The 15,160-nt window shown below is 45.6% G+C and overlaps 1 protein-coding gene across 1 annotated transcript in view; it reads left to right on the top strand.

Moving 5' to 3' along the window:
- ACOXL (acyl-CoA oxidase like) overlaps nucleotides 1-15,160 on the top strand; it is a 389,909-nt gene that overhangs the window by 38,275 nt on the left and 336,474 nt on the right. Inside the window, 2 exon segments of the mRNA XM_078348358.1 lie at nucleotides 841-913; nucleotides 6,285-6,417. Of these exon segments, the coding sequence (XP_078204484.1) occupies nucleotides 841-913; nucleotides 6,285-6,417 (206 nt within the window).

Here is a 15,160-nt window from a genome sequence, read left to right as displayed (position 1 = left end):
GGCTGGGCTCCTTAAAAGTGCCTTGCATGTCAAATGTTGCTGAGAGCAGAGCAGTAGGCGGAGCCCTGTGAAGTTGTGCTAGACGTTGAAAACACTGGCAACAGCAGAAGTCTCTGGTGTCCTTGTAAGCTACTAAATGCAAGTATGTCCTTGTCAAGGGGTGACGTTCTAAATAAAGACATTTACTAAAGACAGATTGTTTTCCCCTAGATTTGATCTTTGGAAGTTTTCACAAACAAAAAGAAAACTCCAAACTCTGGCAGGTGTCTTTAGGAAATGTGTCTGCCAGATTTCGGGACCACCCTTCTCCCTTCCCTGCCCCACATCACTCCCCCCACTTCCTGCTGTCCTTGTGGCTATTTTCCCTTGTCTTGTAGGCATTTGCTGTCACCAGTTTGCCCTGTGTGCAGATAAGAGAACACTGGGAGGGAGGAGGGATTTGGGCACTTGTTCCCCATTCCTGGGGAGAGCAAGCCTGCTTCCCTGCTTCTGTCTTCACCTTCCCATTCTTTCTGTTGCTTGCAGCTCTCCTTTTCTTAATCACAGTCACTGCTTGGGAGGTACGTGTGCATCCTCCATATCCCCAAAACACGCAGGGTGCACAGAAAAGCCCATTCTCCATTCTCCTCATTCTTTCTAGAGAGGAAGGGGCCAGGCTGGTGGAAGAAACATGCATAGCTCATCAAGGAAACAAAATCCCCATGCCCACCCAAAAGGAAAAAGCACCAACAATTCTGAAAGTAAAATAAAGAACTTTGTATTGTAGTGGAGACAGATGTGGGAAGTAGTAGGGAAAATACTTCTGATGCTGCATAGATTCCTCTTTTCTATTCTTTCCAGGTCTGCATGGTGTGGACAATGGGATTTTAATATTTCACAAGGCTCGGATACCCAGGGAGAACCTGCTAGACAAGTGAGTAGTTTCGCCTTAACTCAGTCAGGTCTATGGTGCAGATGATCTCACTGCTCTCCAAAGTTGGCTTGGTTCCTGGGTCTCATGGGCTGCATGTTTGGGCTATTTACCCATAACCACCCTTACAGGTTTGTTGACAACTAATTGGAAAAGATAGATCTGCAGATAGAAAAAATATAAAATTGTTGAATCTCTGCCAGGTTTTGGTATCAGGATGATGTTGGTCTCATAAAATGATTTGGGAAGGATTCCCTCTTTTTGGATTATTTGGAATAGTTTCAGGAGGAATGGTAACAGTTCCTCTTTGTGTGTCTGGTAGAATTCAGCTGTGAACCCATCTGGACCTGGGCTTTTTTTGTGTGGTAGGCACTTAATTGCTGCCTCAACTTCAGACCTTGTTATTGGTCTATTCATGGTTTCAGCTTCCTCCTGGTTTAGGCTTGGGAGGACACAAGTGTCCAGGAATTTATCCATTTCTTCCAGGTTTACTAGTTTATGTGCATAGAGTTGTTTCATTCTCTGATAATGGTTTGAATTTCTGTGGAATCTGTGGTGATTTCCCCTTTATTGTTTTTATTGCATCTATTTGGTTATTCTCTCTTTTTTTTTTATTAATCTGGCTACTGGTCTGTCTATTTTGTTGATCTTTTCGAAAAACCACCTCCTGGATTTATTGATTTTTTGAAGGGTTTTTTGTGTAGCTCTCTTCTTCAGTTCTGCTCTGATCTTAGTTATTTCTTGTCTTGCAATCCCATTACTGGGTATATATCCAAAGGACTATAAATCGTTCTACTATAAGGACACATGCACATGAATGCTCATTGCAACACTGTTTACAATAGCAAAGACCTGGAATCAACCCAAATACCCATCGATGATAGACTGGAAAGAGAAAATGTGGCACATATACACCATGGAATATTATGCAGCAATCAAAAATGATGAGTTCATGTCCTTTGTAGGGACATGGATGAACCTGGAGAACATCATTCTCAGCAAACTGAAACAAGAACAGAAAATGAAATACTGCATATTCTCACTCATAGGTGGGTGTTGAACAATGAGAACACATGGACACAGGGAGGGGAGCACTACACACTGGGGTCTGTTGGGGGGAATAGGGGAGGGACAGCAGGGGGTGGGGAGTTGGGGAGAGATAGCATGGGGAGAAATGCCAGATATAGGTGAAGGGGAGGAAGGCAGCAAATCACACTGCCATGTGTGTACCTATGCAACTATCTTGCATGTTCTTCACATGTACCCCAAAACCTAAAATGCAATTAAAAAAATGTAAAATTATTCAACATGCTATTGTCCAGACATATTGACTGTTACACTTTAATCTACATCTTCCCAGACTTTTCTTTATGCCCATACATCTAAAGAGATGTCAGATTTTTACTAAACAAGATCCACTTCTGGATTCTATTTGTAAAATAATGCATAATTTCCATTTAACATTATATAGCAAATGCTTTTATCTAACGCGAAGAGCACACATGCATTATTATCTTTAGTACCACTACGATAGACTGTTAAATAAATGCTTTACAAGTTACATAATCAATTTCTTATTGTTGGGCATTTAGGTTTTTTCCTTTTTTTTCTGCCAATTATAAACAGATGGGTGTTATTGCTTCCTTTGTGAGTGATAAGGCACTATCAGCTTCCAGGTGTGTCCTGAAAGTGGAGCTCTAGGGGTTAATTTCTTTACAGAACGTTCTTTACAGAAGCTAAGAAACACTTAGTACCTTTAATTTTCTCAGCAGCATTTCAAACATCCAATAAAAATCCTGAATCATAGTCATGTTAAATCGGCAACAAAGCCAGCAATCAGGGTGCACACAACCAGCTGTCTTCCTGCCTCCCTATGGATTTTCCTTGAATGCTTTACTCTTTTTTGTTACCAGTAGATAAATGTTGCAGTGGGTGCCAAAAGCTTAAGAAAATTTTGTGGGAAAAAGTCTTAAAATGATTGGTACAACAAACCCCCATGACACAAGTTTACCTGTGTAACAAACCTGTACTTGTACCCCTGAACTTAAAAGTTACAAAATTGGAGGATAAAGAAGTAGAGGATAGAATAGTGGTTACCATAGGCTGGGGAAGGTAGGAAGGAATAGGGCACAGGGAGAGGTTGGTCAATGGATACTGTTATAGTTGGATTGAAGAAGTAAGTTCTGGTGTGATACTGGACAGGTGATATAGTTAACCATGATGCGTTGTACTTTTCAAAATAGTTACGAGTTTTCAATGTCCTCATTTCAAAAAAACAATCAATGTTTCAGATGATGAATATGCCAATTATCCTGATTTTATTATTATATAATATATACATGTATCAAAACATCACACTGTATTCCATCATGTATGATTATTATATGTCAATTAAAAACAAAAGAAAGCAAAAAGAAAAAGAAAAAAACAATTTTTTTTAGTTTAATGAGGAAAGAATAGTGTTTCGACAAGTGGTGCTTGGACAAACTAGATAGCCATGTGCAAAAGCATGAAGTTGGACCTTTACTTCATGCCATTTATAAAAATCAACTCAACATGGATTATAGACCTAAATGTAAGAGCTAAAACTGCACAACGCTTAGAATAAAATACAGATGTAAATTTTTGCGACCTTGGTTTAAGCAATTTAGTTAACCAAATTCTGCTTAACATTTTCCTCCTGTGAATTGATATGAAATAAAATGGAAACAATAAAAGCATCTTCACAGTTACCCTGGTGAGTGCTAACGCCCTCCAGCTCCCCTCAGGACCACCAGCATTTATATGGAAATGCAAGAAGCTCAGAATAGCCAAAACAATCTTGATAAAGAAGAACAAAGTAGGAGGACTCACACCTGTGATTTGAAAACTTACTACACAGTGATCAAGACAGTGTTATATTTGCATAAGGATAGATGTATGGACATTGGAATACAATGAAGAGTCTAGAAATAAATTTTTACAATTACTGTCAATTAATATTGCACTGTAAAGCCAAGACAATTCAATGGAAAAAGAATAGTCTTTTCCACAAATGGTGCTGGGACAAACTAGATAGCCATGTGCAAAAGCATAAATCTGCACCTTTACTTCATACCATATACAGAAATCAACTAAAAATGGATCACAGACCTAAATGTAAGAGCTTAGAAGAAAACACAGGTATAAATTTTTGTGACCTTGGTTTTTTTTTTTTTTTGAGACGAAGTTTCGCTCTTGTTACTCAGGCTGGAGTGCAATGGCACCATCTTGGCTCACCACAACCTCCGCCTCCAGGGTTCAGGCAATTCTCCTGCCTCAGCCTCCTGGGTAGCTGGGATTATAGGCACGCACCACCATGCCCAGCTAATTTTTTGTATTTTTAGTAGAGACGGGGTTTCACCATGTTGACCAGGATGGTCTCGATCTCTTGACCTCATGATCCACCCGCCTCGGCCTCCCGAAGTGCTGGGATTACAGGCTTGAGCCACCGCGCCCAGCAACCTTGGTTTAAACAATCTATTACATGTGGCACCAAAAGCACAACTAACCAAATTAAAAATAAATTGGACTTCATCAAAGTTATAAAAAACTTTCTTGCATTGAAGAACACTATGAATAAAGTGAAAACCTACAAGTGGGAGAAAATATTTGTAAATCATATATATTAATAAGACTGTGGTATCCAAAATATAGAAAGAACTATTATAGCTCAAGAATTAAAAAGGCAAATAACTCAATTTTAAAATGAGTAAAAATCTGAATAGACATTTCTCTAAAGATTTACAAATGACTGCTAAGCATTTGAAAAGATGCTCAACATCACTGCCATTAGGAAGATACAAATCAAAACCACCACAAATGCCACTCTGCACCTACCAAGATGCCTTTTTTTTTTTTGAGATGGTGTCTTGCTCTGTTTCCCAGGCTAGAGTGCAGTGGCTGGGACATGCCTGGCTAATTTTTGTAATTTTAGTAGAGATGGGGTTTCTCCATGTTGGCCAGGCTGGTCTTGAACTCCTGACTTCAGGTGATCCACCCGCATCAGCCTCCCAAAGTGCTAGGATTACAGACGTGAGCCATCACATCAGGCCAATGTCTTTTATTAAAGTGACAGACAGGCCAGGTGAGGTGGCTCACACCTGTAATCCCAGCACTTTGGGAGGCCGAGGTGGGTGGATCACGAGGTCAAGAGATCAAGACCTTCCTGGTCAACATGGTGAAACCCCGTCTCTACTAAAAATACAAAAAATTAGCTGGGCATGGTGGTGCGTGCCTCTAATCCCAGCTACCCAGGAGGCTGAGACAGGAGAATTGCCTGAACCCTGGAGGCGGAGGTCGTGGTGAGCCGAGATCGCACCATTGCACTCCAGCCTGGGTAATGAGAGTGAAACTCCATCTCAAAAAATAAATAAATAAAAAGTAAAAAATAAAAAAAATAAAGGGACACACGATAACAAGTACTGGGGAGGATGGAGAAACTAGGACTGTTCGTTATACATTGCTGGTGGGGCTGCAAAATGGTGGCACCAACTAGGAAAACAGTTTGGCCATTCCTCAAAAGTGTAAAGTTATCATTTTATGACCCAGCAATTCTATTCCTAGGTATGTGTGAAAACAATGTCTACAAGAGATTTGTAAATACATATCCACACAAAAACTTATACACAAATGTCCATAGCATAATTATTCACAATAGCAAGAAGGGGAAAGTAATCCAAATATCCAACTGAGGAAACAGGAAAGAAAACATAACATATCCATGCAATGGAATGTTATTTAACCATGAAAAGAATTGAAGTACTGACACATGCTATGATATAGACGAACCCTGAAAACATTATGCCAAGTGAAAGAAACCAGACATCAAGACCACATCTGATATGTGAATTTTTTCCCAGAACAGGCACTGTAGAGAGAGAAAGTAGATTAATGGTTGCCAAGGGCTAGAGAGAAGGGAGTATGAGGAGAGACTGCTAGTAGGGTGGGGTTTCTTTTTGGGGTGATAAATTGATTTGGAATAGGATCATGGTGATGGTTGTACAATTTTGTGGCTATAAGGAAATCCATTGAATTGTACACTTTGAAGGGAAAAAATTTATGGTATGTGAATTACATCTCAGTTTTTAAAAAGTGGGTCAGTGTGCGGTCTGCACAGTCAGGCTCTGGTGTGGGTTTAATGTCTCAGGAAACCACTACCTCCCATGAGTCAAGCCTTTCTCAGCATCTCTTGGAGGGGACTCCCCCTGTTCTTATCTGCTTTCTGTCTCAAGGGGGAAGTTCCAGGATGGGGAAATCCTAGCGCTTCCCTGTGTGCACATGGAAGCCACCTGACTTCTTTTCTAGTGGTGCTATGTCCTGCCTTTTTGTGAAACCCCACCTCTCTTTTCCACAGGTTTGGTTCCATGGCTCCGGATGGCCAGTACCATTCTCCTGTTAGGAACAAGAGTGCAAGATTCAATGCCATGCTGGCAGCACTGACCCCTTCGAGATTAGCTGTGGCTTTCCAAGCTATGGGTGTCATGAAGGTAGCTGACTCTGATTTGAATTTATCTACTGTTAATTCTCTCTTGGCTCAGGGATGAGTAACAATTTCAGGAGCTGAGCTTCTCGATCCATGATTGGTATAAGATGGCCAGGGTTCCCGGTTAGATGCTGAGGAATGCCAGGTGTCCATCCATGGGGAATATTTCTATGCCCTTCTTAAGAGGGGGTCCCACCCATCTGGATCCCAGATGTGTGCTGCTAATCATGGGGGTGGAGCACAGGCGTTGTGCAGGAGAGATGACCAGGGAGAACGAGATGTTCAGAGCAAATACATCTGCTGGAGAAGCAGCTAAGGGCTGGCCCATGTGGGCAAAGGTTGGCATGTCTTGGCTGAGTTCACCTTGGAGTGTTGATCCTCTTGTGTCTGTACAGGGTGTAACGTTCTCCATCACAGTCTGGAGGCAATGAGGCCAGACCTCCAGGAGCCATCTCTGCCTCCCCCGCCCTGACTCTCCCATATATTGGTTTGGACAGAGGCACCTGGAGAGCAAAGCTCTGGAAGGGCCCCCTTCTCCTCCCCAGCGCCCCAGGCTACTTTGTCCTCTGGGCCTTCTCTGTCTCTGCATGAAGGAAAAGCCTGCTTTAAGAAAGCTGCACTGAGCTTGGTGAAGCTGGAAGAAAAATTAAGACTCCCCAGGAATATACATCTGGGACAGGAGTCCAGCTTTTCCATCAAGAAGGAATAAATTTCATTCACCTGACTTTAGGCCTGACATCAGCCCACAGTCATCAGAAGAGCAGGAAAATCTTTCTTTACTCACTTTGAGGTCGGCCACGCTTCACAGACGGCCTGCCCTGACCCAGGCTTCCCCTTACAGTGGTGTTTCCTGCAAGGGGCCACAGCTGTGGCCATCAACATGTGCACTCGGGCCTGACCTCATGCCTGCCCGTGCATTCCAGTTCCTGTGTTTGTTTTGTGGTGGCTCTTTAAGTGAAGCTGGGTGGGTGTTCAGGTCTGAAGCCCCATGTCAGGAGGGGCCCAGGTCCCTTGGCTGAACTGTCTGATATTGAGTGAGACCCCAGAGAGCCTTGTGGTGATGGTACCAGCACAGGCAGCATCAGAGTGCTGAGGAAAACTGGTTCCTCAGGTCTTCAGTAGAAGCCATTTCAGCCATCCTCAGGACTCCAGAGAGAGGCCAAAGTAGGAAAGCCAGGCAAGCCTAGAATTGCATGAAAGGGAAGATTGGTTAAACATCGGATGCAGGCTTAGCTGAAGCCATGATAGCAGTCTCTGCACAATATCCCCTCTAATTGCAGTAGCCTGTAGACCGTCCTGTCTGAGGGGCCCTCTGAGGAGAGTGCTGGCTGCATATCAAAAACGTGATGGTCAATGGCCAGGGAGGCTGCTAGAAAACCCTGTGCTCTTGCTCATTTTGGAGGGGGTGATGATGCATGAAGGACATCCATGCCATCAGCAGCCCTGCAGGGTCATTGAGGTCCAAGGTGGGGTTGTGTGGGGCAAGGCATGGGGTGGTGCAGACCAGACCAGGCAGGGGTGAGGGCCTTCTGGGAGGGCCTTGGTTTGAAATGTCACCAGATCTGGGAGTGGGTGGGGTGATGTCTCAGGGAGAGGAGCCAGAATGGTGAGTTTGAAAAGGTTCCTGTTCTCCATTCTGCTGAACATCATCACAGGCCAGCCCCTGCCAGGCCCAGGAGAGTCTTGGGGGCCACATTGCATCAGTTCCTTTTACTGGTTGTCTGACGTGCAGATTTCATTCCTGGCAACACTGAGGCATGATCATCATTACGGGCAGGAAAGCTTTGGGCTCAAGTCTCATCCTGGCCATGACCAGCAGTGGGGCTGTGGACAGGCCATAGTGCTCTCTAGGCCCCAGTTTCTTCGTCTGTGAAATGGGTCTTAGGATGGTGGTGAGGCATGAGTGAAGAATGTGTGTGCAGTGCTGGCACAGAGCAATGCTCCATAGCTCGTGGCTGTTATTCGTGTGATGGTTGTTGCTGTTGTTGGTGCTCCTGCTGCTGCCACCATTGCTGTTACTGGGAAGACAGGAATTGGCTAAAGGAAGGGAAGACATGGGCTTTCCCGTGAAAAAAATGCCTGGTATCCTGGCCTCCAGATAACAAGGCAATATGCAATGTTTTGCAGAGGTGCATAGCATCCTTTGAATTCCCAGGTGTCTGAAGCAAACCATAGTAACCTGGAATCAGCACCTGCCCTGCCCATTCAGACCTTGCCAGGCGATGGGATTGTCAGTCAGTGGGAAGACCCTGCACGGAGCCCAGCAAGGTTGAGACTCTGCGTGGTCCAGGCACACTGCCGGACAGCGACCTGGGCTGCTGTGATCTCATCTCCAGCATCTCTGGCGAGGATGATCTCACCGGCCCTCTTGGCAGCTCTTCCTCTCCTTTGGATCAAACTCATGACATATGTTTTCCCGGCTGAAACCTAAGATGGTCTTTCTCCTTCTGCTCTTGCTGAAGAGTGGAAAAACGGATCCCTTTCTCCTACGTGCATTCCTTGTGTATTAGAAAACTGTCACTGTGGCTCCCCACAGTGACATTCACTCAAGGCTGAGCATGCCTGGTCATTTTAAACTTTGCCCAAATGTCATATTTTTCATGGTTATCTTTCATTTTCATGACATTCCTCAGAACTTTTGAGTTTTCTCTTAAAGCTTTGACATATTGACCATCATCTAATTTGTGTCAGAAATACCAGGACAAATTAAATGATTAGCAAGAACAGGAGGAAAAGGGAGTGAACGTGTTTGGGAGGGCTGGGAGTGGGGGCTTGGGAGACCCCTGCAGCCTGTGCTGGGAGGCTGGGAAGCCTTTTCAGGAGGAGGAGGAAGCTGGGGCACCTGAGAGAGTGAGAAATGTAAATGAGGTCTAGCCCACTCTCTGGGGTTGATTTTGCACAGAGGTAAATATTTTAGCTAAGACAAGCTCATCTTGTAAATTGGGTGCTGCACAGTAGCTGGGTCCCATCCCCATTACGTGTGATTCCGCAGCTCTGGGATGGGGTGAAGAATCTGCATTTCCATGTTCCCAGGTGACACTGCTGCTGTGGGCTCTGATCCTTAAGACCCCTGCACAGAACATGTGGATATGGTTGTGAAACACCGGCACTGTCTCAGTCCCCTTGTCACCCTCTGGGCCCCCAGGATCAAGGCCCAAGTTCTGTTCCTGTATCCAGGATCCTTTGTGACCCTCACAGCACCCCCTCTCTCCATTGTCCTCTGTCCCTCTGGCCTCATTGCCGTCTCTCCCCTGTGCCACTGTGGGAGGGGGCTTACACGTGCTGCCATCCTGCTAAGGAGGCCCCCCATTTTTCATGTACATTTCAGAGCTTGTATGACTCTCCTTTCTTCGGAAAGGCCTGTCTGTATGTGGTTCTTCTGTCACCTGTTCCCAAGGCACTGGACTCCCTGCTTATAGCATTTATTACAACTCATGTGTGTAACAACTCATGTGTAGTAGGTGGGTTCTGACTCCTTCACTAGCCTAAAAGCTCCACGCAGCCAGGGCCCTGCCAGCCTCATCCACTGCTGTGTGTTTAGCTTCACACACAGGGCTGGGCCCATAGTCGACACAGCAAATAGTGAAAGAGTGAACGAGGTCTGAATCAGGATTCACATCCAAAGCCCCTGCCCTGGCATAGCTCTTAGCAGAGGGAAGCCCTCAGTATGTGTTGGTTCTTGTGCTCCCACATTCCCAACCCCCCTGCCAGTCCATGTTGGTGGGAAGGAGGATGTTGCTGCCTCTGATCTAACTCCATGTGGCCCTTCTGTCCAGAACCGGGAGTCTCCTTTCTTTCTTCCTCTCTGTCCCAGACACTGATCCTCATGGTATGTGCTTCATGTTTCCTTGCTCATGCACTGTACAGTAAGCAGGCACTGGGGTCATGCTCACCTACACTTGGCAATGTGGCCCTGGTGGTCTGGGAGTGTGCTCAGGGCTGGGGCTGCGGAGTCACAGGCAGCGGCTGAGCTGCAGAGCCGCACACTGAGTGCAGCCAGCGTTCTGGGCTGTCTTTTCAGGCATGTGGGTGCTGGGTGGCAGACACACGCAGCCAGTCCTGAGAGCCTGAACGACCATCTTCAAGTTGTACAGGGACCCACATGTGAGTTGGGGTAGCTCTTTCCATCCCCAGGAGCTGCAGGGAGAGCAAAGGGAAAAAAACTGGCTTCAGGGGCTTCTCAGACCCAGCGATAGACATGCAATCTTTTCCTACAGGGTGCGTTGTTGGGTGTGAGTGATGGGTCCAGCAAGGCATGGGAAAGTCGCTCCTGCTGTTGATGGGGGTTTGAAATGGGATACTGTGTCCTTGAGTAACCTTTTTGTGACCTTCTGACTGCAAGGGTTCATGGACGATTCCAGCAATGAAGAGGAGGTTGAGGGCATCCAAGTCGCCTTGAGAGCCAGCAGGGGTTGGTCAGTGGCCAGCATGGGCCCTTCTCACCACACAGGGAGTGGTGGTGTGGCTCTGTGGGCCTGTGCTGTGTTCAGTAGGCACAGCAGGCTGCATGCTGCCACTGCTATGGGGTCTTGCTCGGGGTCGCCCCTTCACCCAAGCTCTGATACAATGCCAGAGAGGTCCCAGTATCGATAATCCTCACTGGGGTGTCCAGCTCCTGGTCATCCACCTCTCCACCACTCTGCCTGTGTGCTTCAGCTACTGACTGGAGCTGGAGCAGATCAGCAGGTGTCAGAGAATGACATTGTATCTGTCCTAATGGCCACAAACCAGGTGCATGACACTTCCTCCTGAGCAGAAGGTTACTCAGCCTCCTCACATTAATAATCTCAATGTTTGTAGCCACTGCCATAACATGACCAGGCGTTAGTCTGTTTCCTTTGCTTGGAGGTCACCTGCTCTGATTTTCTTCTGGAGTCACTTTGTGTCCATCTATTCTTGTCATCAATTGATCTCATTTTGTATCATTACTAACACAACCTTTAGTGGGTAGGGATTGTGTTTTTTTTTTTAATTTAGTCTCAGTGCAAGACCTAGTAGAGCCCTACATGTCATGGAAATCTTTTTACTCTTCTATTCTTCCTTCTATCTATTGCCCACCCATCTACCCACCTGTTCATCCACCTGTCTCTCTGTGTCCATCCACCTATCCACCCATTCACCAACCACCCAGCCATTCCCTCATCCATCATCCATCCATCATCTATTCATCATCTATCATTCATCATCTCTCCATTCATCCATCATCCACCCATCTGTCATTCACCCATCCTTTGTCATTTATCCCAATAATCCATTTATCCCACCCATCCCACTAAAAATATTCTGAACATAAGAGTGATCAGCTCATGTATAATTTAGTAGTTAATGGGAGTGTGTTAGTCTATTCTCACACTGCTAATAAAGACATACCTGAGACTGGTTAATTTATAAAGAAAAGTTGTTTAATTGATTCAAAGTTCAGCATGGCTGGGGAGGCCTTAGGAAACTTACTGTCAGGGCAGAAGGGGAAGCAAACACATTCTTCTTCATGTGGCAGTAGCAAGGAGAAGTGCCGAGCTAAAACAATCAGACTTCGTGGGACTCATTCACTATCACAGGAACAAGATGGGGGAAACCACCCCCATGATTCAGTTATCTCCACCAGGTCCCTCCCATGACACGTGGGGATTATGGTAAGTATAATTCAAGAAAAGATTTGGGTGGAAACACAGCCAAACCATATCAGGGAGTTATGGAATGGCCTAGAGAAAACCAGTCACCTACCTGATGGACACCACACTTCACAGAAACTCCCCATGCAGGAGTGTGCAAGGAAAGGCCAGAGGCATTCACAATCCTCAGAGCCTGCCCTTCCTTCTGCAGCAAAGGGGAGAGTAAGGAGCGTCTCTGTAAGGTCTTGCACAGGGTCTCAGTGTGGGGACTGAGTTGAATGGGATTGGTGGGAATGAAAACCCTCTGATGTGAGCACAGTGAGACCTCTGCCTCCTCGGAAAGTGTGGCATGACAGAGGGTGATGTAAGGGGAGGCTATTTAGGACATTCTCTAAAGTAATGTCCTGAAAATGTGTGATGTTCACAGAATATGTTTCCCTGATATTAATAAGGCAAAGCTGACCGGCTCATTCTGTTGACACTTTTGTGCTGTGGCCTCAGCCATCTGCTCAGACGGAGCATGGTGTTGGGGAGTTGAAAGTGCAGCTCATCCACTGCAGTTTTATGCCTTTCCAGGCATCTTGTGTGTGTGTTGAGAAGCAGGGTCACATTGCTCCTCCTGTTCTGCTAAGGCTGATGTTATCCTTTTTGTTTTTGTTTTGTTTTTCATCCTTTTGCGCACACAGATGTGGGGAGGAGGGAAGCAGGAGCTGCTTCCTTGCTGCAGAAGTCCTGTGGGATGAAGGCTTTAGCCTGAATGATCCTCAGAGGCAATCTGTGAAATAGTTTCCTCATGTGGAAACTTCCTGGACTTGACCACCAGAGGTCACCAAATACCAATAATGACCTGCAGATTCTGTTTCCTTTGTGTTTACTTTTGTCTGTAAGAAGTGGGGAGGTTTTTGCTATTGTCATCAGTTTATTTAGCTTCTCATCAGGCATCAGTGTTGATTTTTAAAAAGTGTCAACATAAGAAGAAGGATGCATGAGCTGAGTAATTGTTGGGCTCAAGACCAAGATTGTGAATAGGATGTAGAGTTATCTTGACCACTCTTCAGGATATAATTTGACTCATAAACATCTTTAAAAATGTTTGCAGCATTTTGGGTGGGTAGAGAATGGTTAAATAATGTTTGTTTTCTATAGCAATTGTTTACATATTTAACAGCTGAAATGTAAACATTTGTCCTTTCTGTAAACTTTTATCTTAGGTTCAGGAGTACATGAGAAGGTTTGTTACGGTGGTTTGTTGCACAGATTGTTTCATCACCCAGGTATTAAGCCAGCACCCAGTAGTTATCTTTTCTGCTCCTCGCCCTCCCGCCTCAGGCAGACCCCAGTGTCTGTTGCTTTCTTCTTTGTGTCCATGAGTTCTCATTATTTAGCTCCCACGATAGGTGATTAACATGCGGTATTTGATTTTCTGCTTCTGCATTAGTTTGCTGAGGATAATAATGGCCTCCAGCTCCATCCATAAACATTTCTCCTTAAAAGATACATCTACGCCCCTTGCCTCAAAGACCAAAGAGCTAGAGAAGTACAACCAGAGATAGTACATAGCACAGGACATGTGTATCTGAAATGGATATTTAAAAGAATTTCCATTTTGAATTTGCTTCAATTCTGTAAACACATGTTGAACGCCTTCCTCTCAGCACTGTGGATCGCGCCAAGAGGTGACAGAGATGACGTGGAGCAGGTGTATGCCCCCCCAGGGATTGACGGTGCATCTAGGTAACTGCAATGCTACAATGCTATGAGGAGCCTCTGTGGTTACAATGGCAGGAGACACGCGGCAGCGGGTACTGAGAGTAACATGCCATAGAGAGAGAGTTGTGGGGTTTTCATGGTCAGAGTCCAGTATGTCCTTTATAGAAGCTTTTCCAAACGAGAACTCTGGGTCACTGGCACAAAGACCTAGGGGCTGACATCCAGCCCTTCCCCAGTTAGTAGAGTATCTGGGTCACATTCACAGATGGGCAGCCAGAAAGCTGTCTGTGGGGTAAGGAGTTTTTTTCTGTTACAGGAGAGGAAAGTCCTTGGGCATCTCTCCCCATTTGATGTGGCCCATGAATGTTAGATGCTTGTGGCTGTGACATTTCAAGGACAGAACTCCCTTTAAGTAAGTTATCAGAGGCTACACAAGCATTGTAGGAAACCCCAGCTTCCTCAAATGATGGGTTATGGCGGTGGCAGCTGTGAGGGACAGTGTGATGCTGCCACAAGTGTAGACTGCTTCCTAGTGCTCCCAGCCTGGGTTCTGCTTGGGAGAGAGGCTTGCCTTCCTTGGCTCTAGCAGCCAGCTCACCTATGGCAGGTAGAGCGGTGCCCAGGCTGCAGCTGTGAGGAGCTTCACAGGCTTTACTCCCTGGTAGCCCTGTTGTCTGCCTCTGGGAAAAAGCATGGTCTATGCCACCTGGCAGGTCAGATATGGATGACTGATGGCTGGTCTGCTGTCCCTAGGAGCTTTTCCACCTGAAACTTGATAGTTCATGTAGCACAGGTGCTTCCATAGGTCATTGTCCTTTTCACTCACTCCACATCTCATTGCCCCATTGCTTTATTCCATTCTGTAGTGGATTCCCATAGAGAAAGGCAATAACAGCTCAAGCCATAGTAAAAACTCACTTGTATGGAGTGCTTCCTGTTCAGGGACCGTTTCCTGAGCACCTCACACATGATTGTTCATTTCATCACCAGAGCAACCTTGTGAGTTGAGTGCTGTCCTGATTCCCATTTCCAGCTGAGAAACTTAATATATAGGAAGATGTAACAGTTTGCCCAGAGCTTTCTGGGCCTCACAGTCTGGTATTCCAGCATTGGGGTCCAGCCCTTACCCAGTGCTGGAGTGGCTTTGTAGTCCTAAAGACAGATGTCCCTGGGATAAGCCCTGCTCACTGGCATTCCTGGAACCCTTTGTGCATGGTTGTATTTGCCTTGGTTAACCAAACCAAACCAAAGATTTAAGAAACTTGTTGTCCACATTGAAAATGTAAACACTTCACTCAGACTGGGGTTTGGTAGATGCTAAATAGTTAGTGGCTGGGCAAGAATCCAGGCCTCCTTCTCCACTGTGACCTGAGGCCTGGCTTAATTTTTAGTGTTACTGTTGACTTTGCCTCACAGCTATGTGTC

Source organism: Callithrix jacchus, chromosome 14 (assembly GCF_049354715.1).
Source record: "Callithrix jacchus isolate 240 chromosome 14, calJac240_pri, whole genome shotgun sequence".
NCBI classification, from domain to species: domain Eukaryota; kingdom Metazoa; phylum Chordata; class Mammalia; order Primates; family Cebidae; genus Callithrix; species Callithrix jacchus.
Note: the sequence above shows the minus strand (reverse complement) of the source record. Positions and strands in the feature narration are given on the sequence as shown.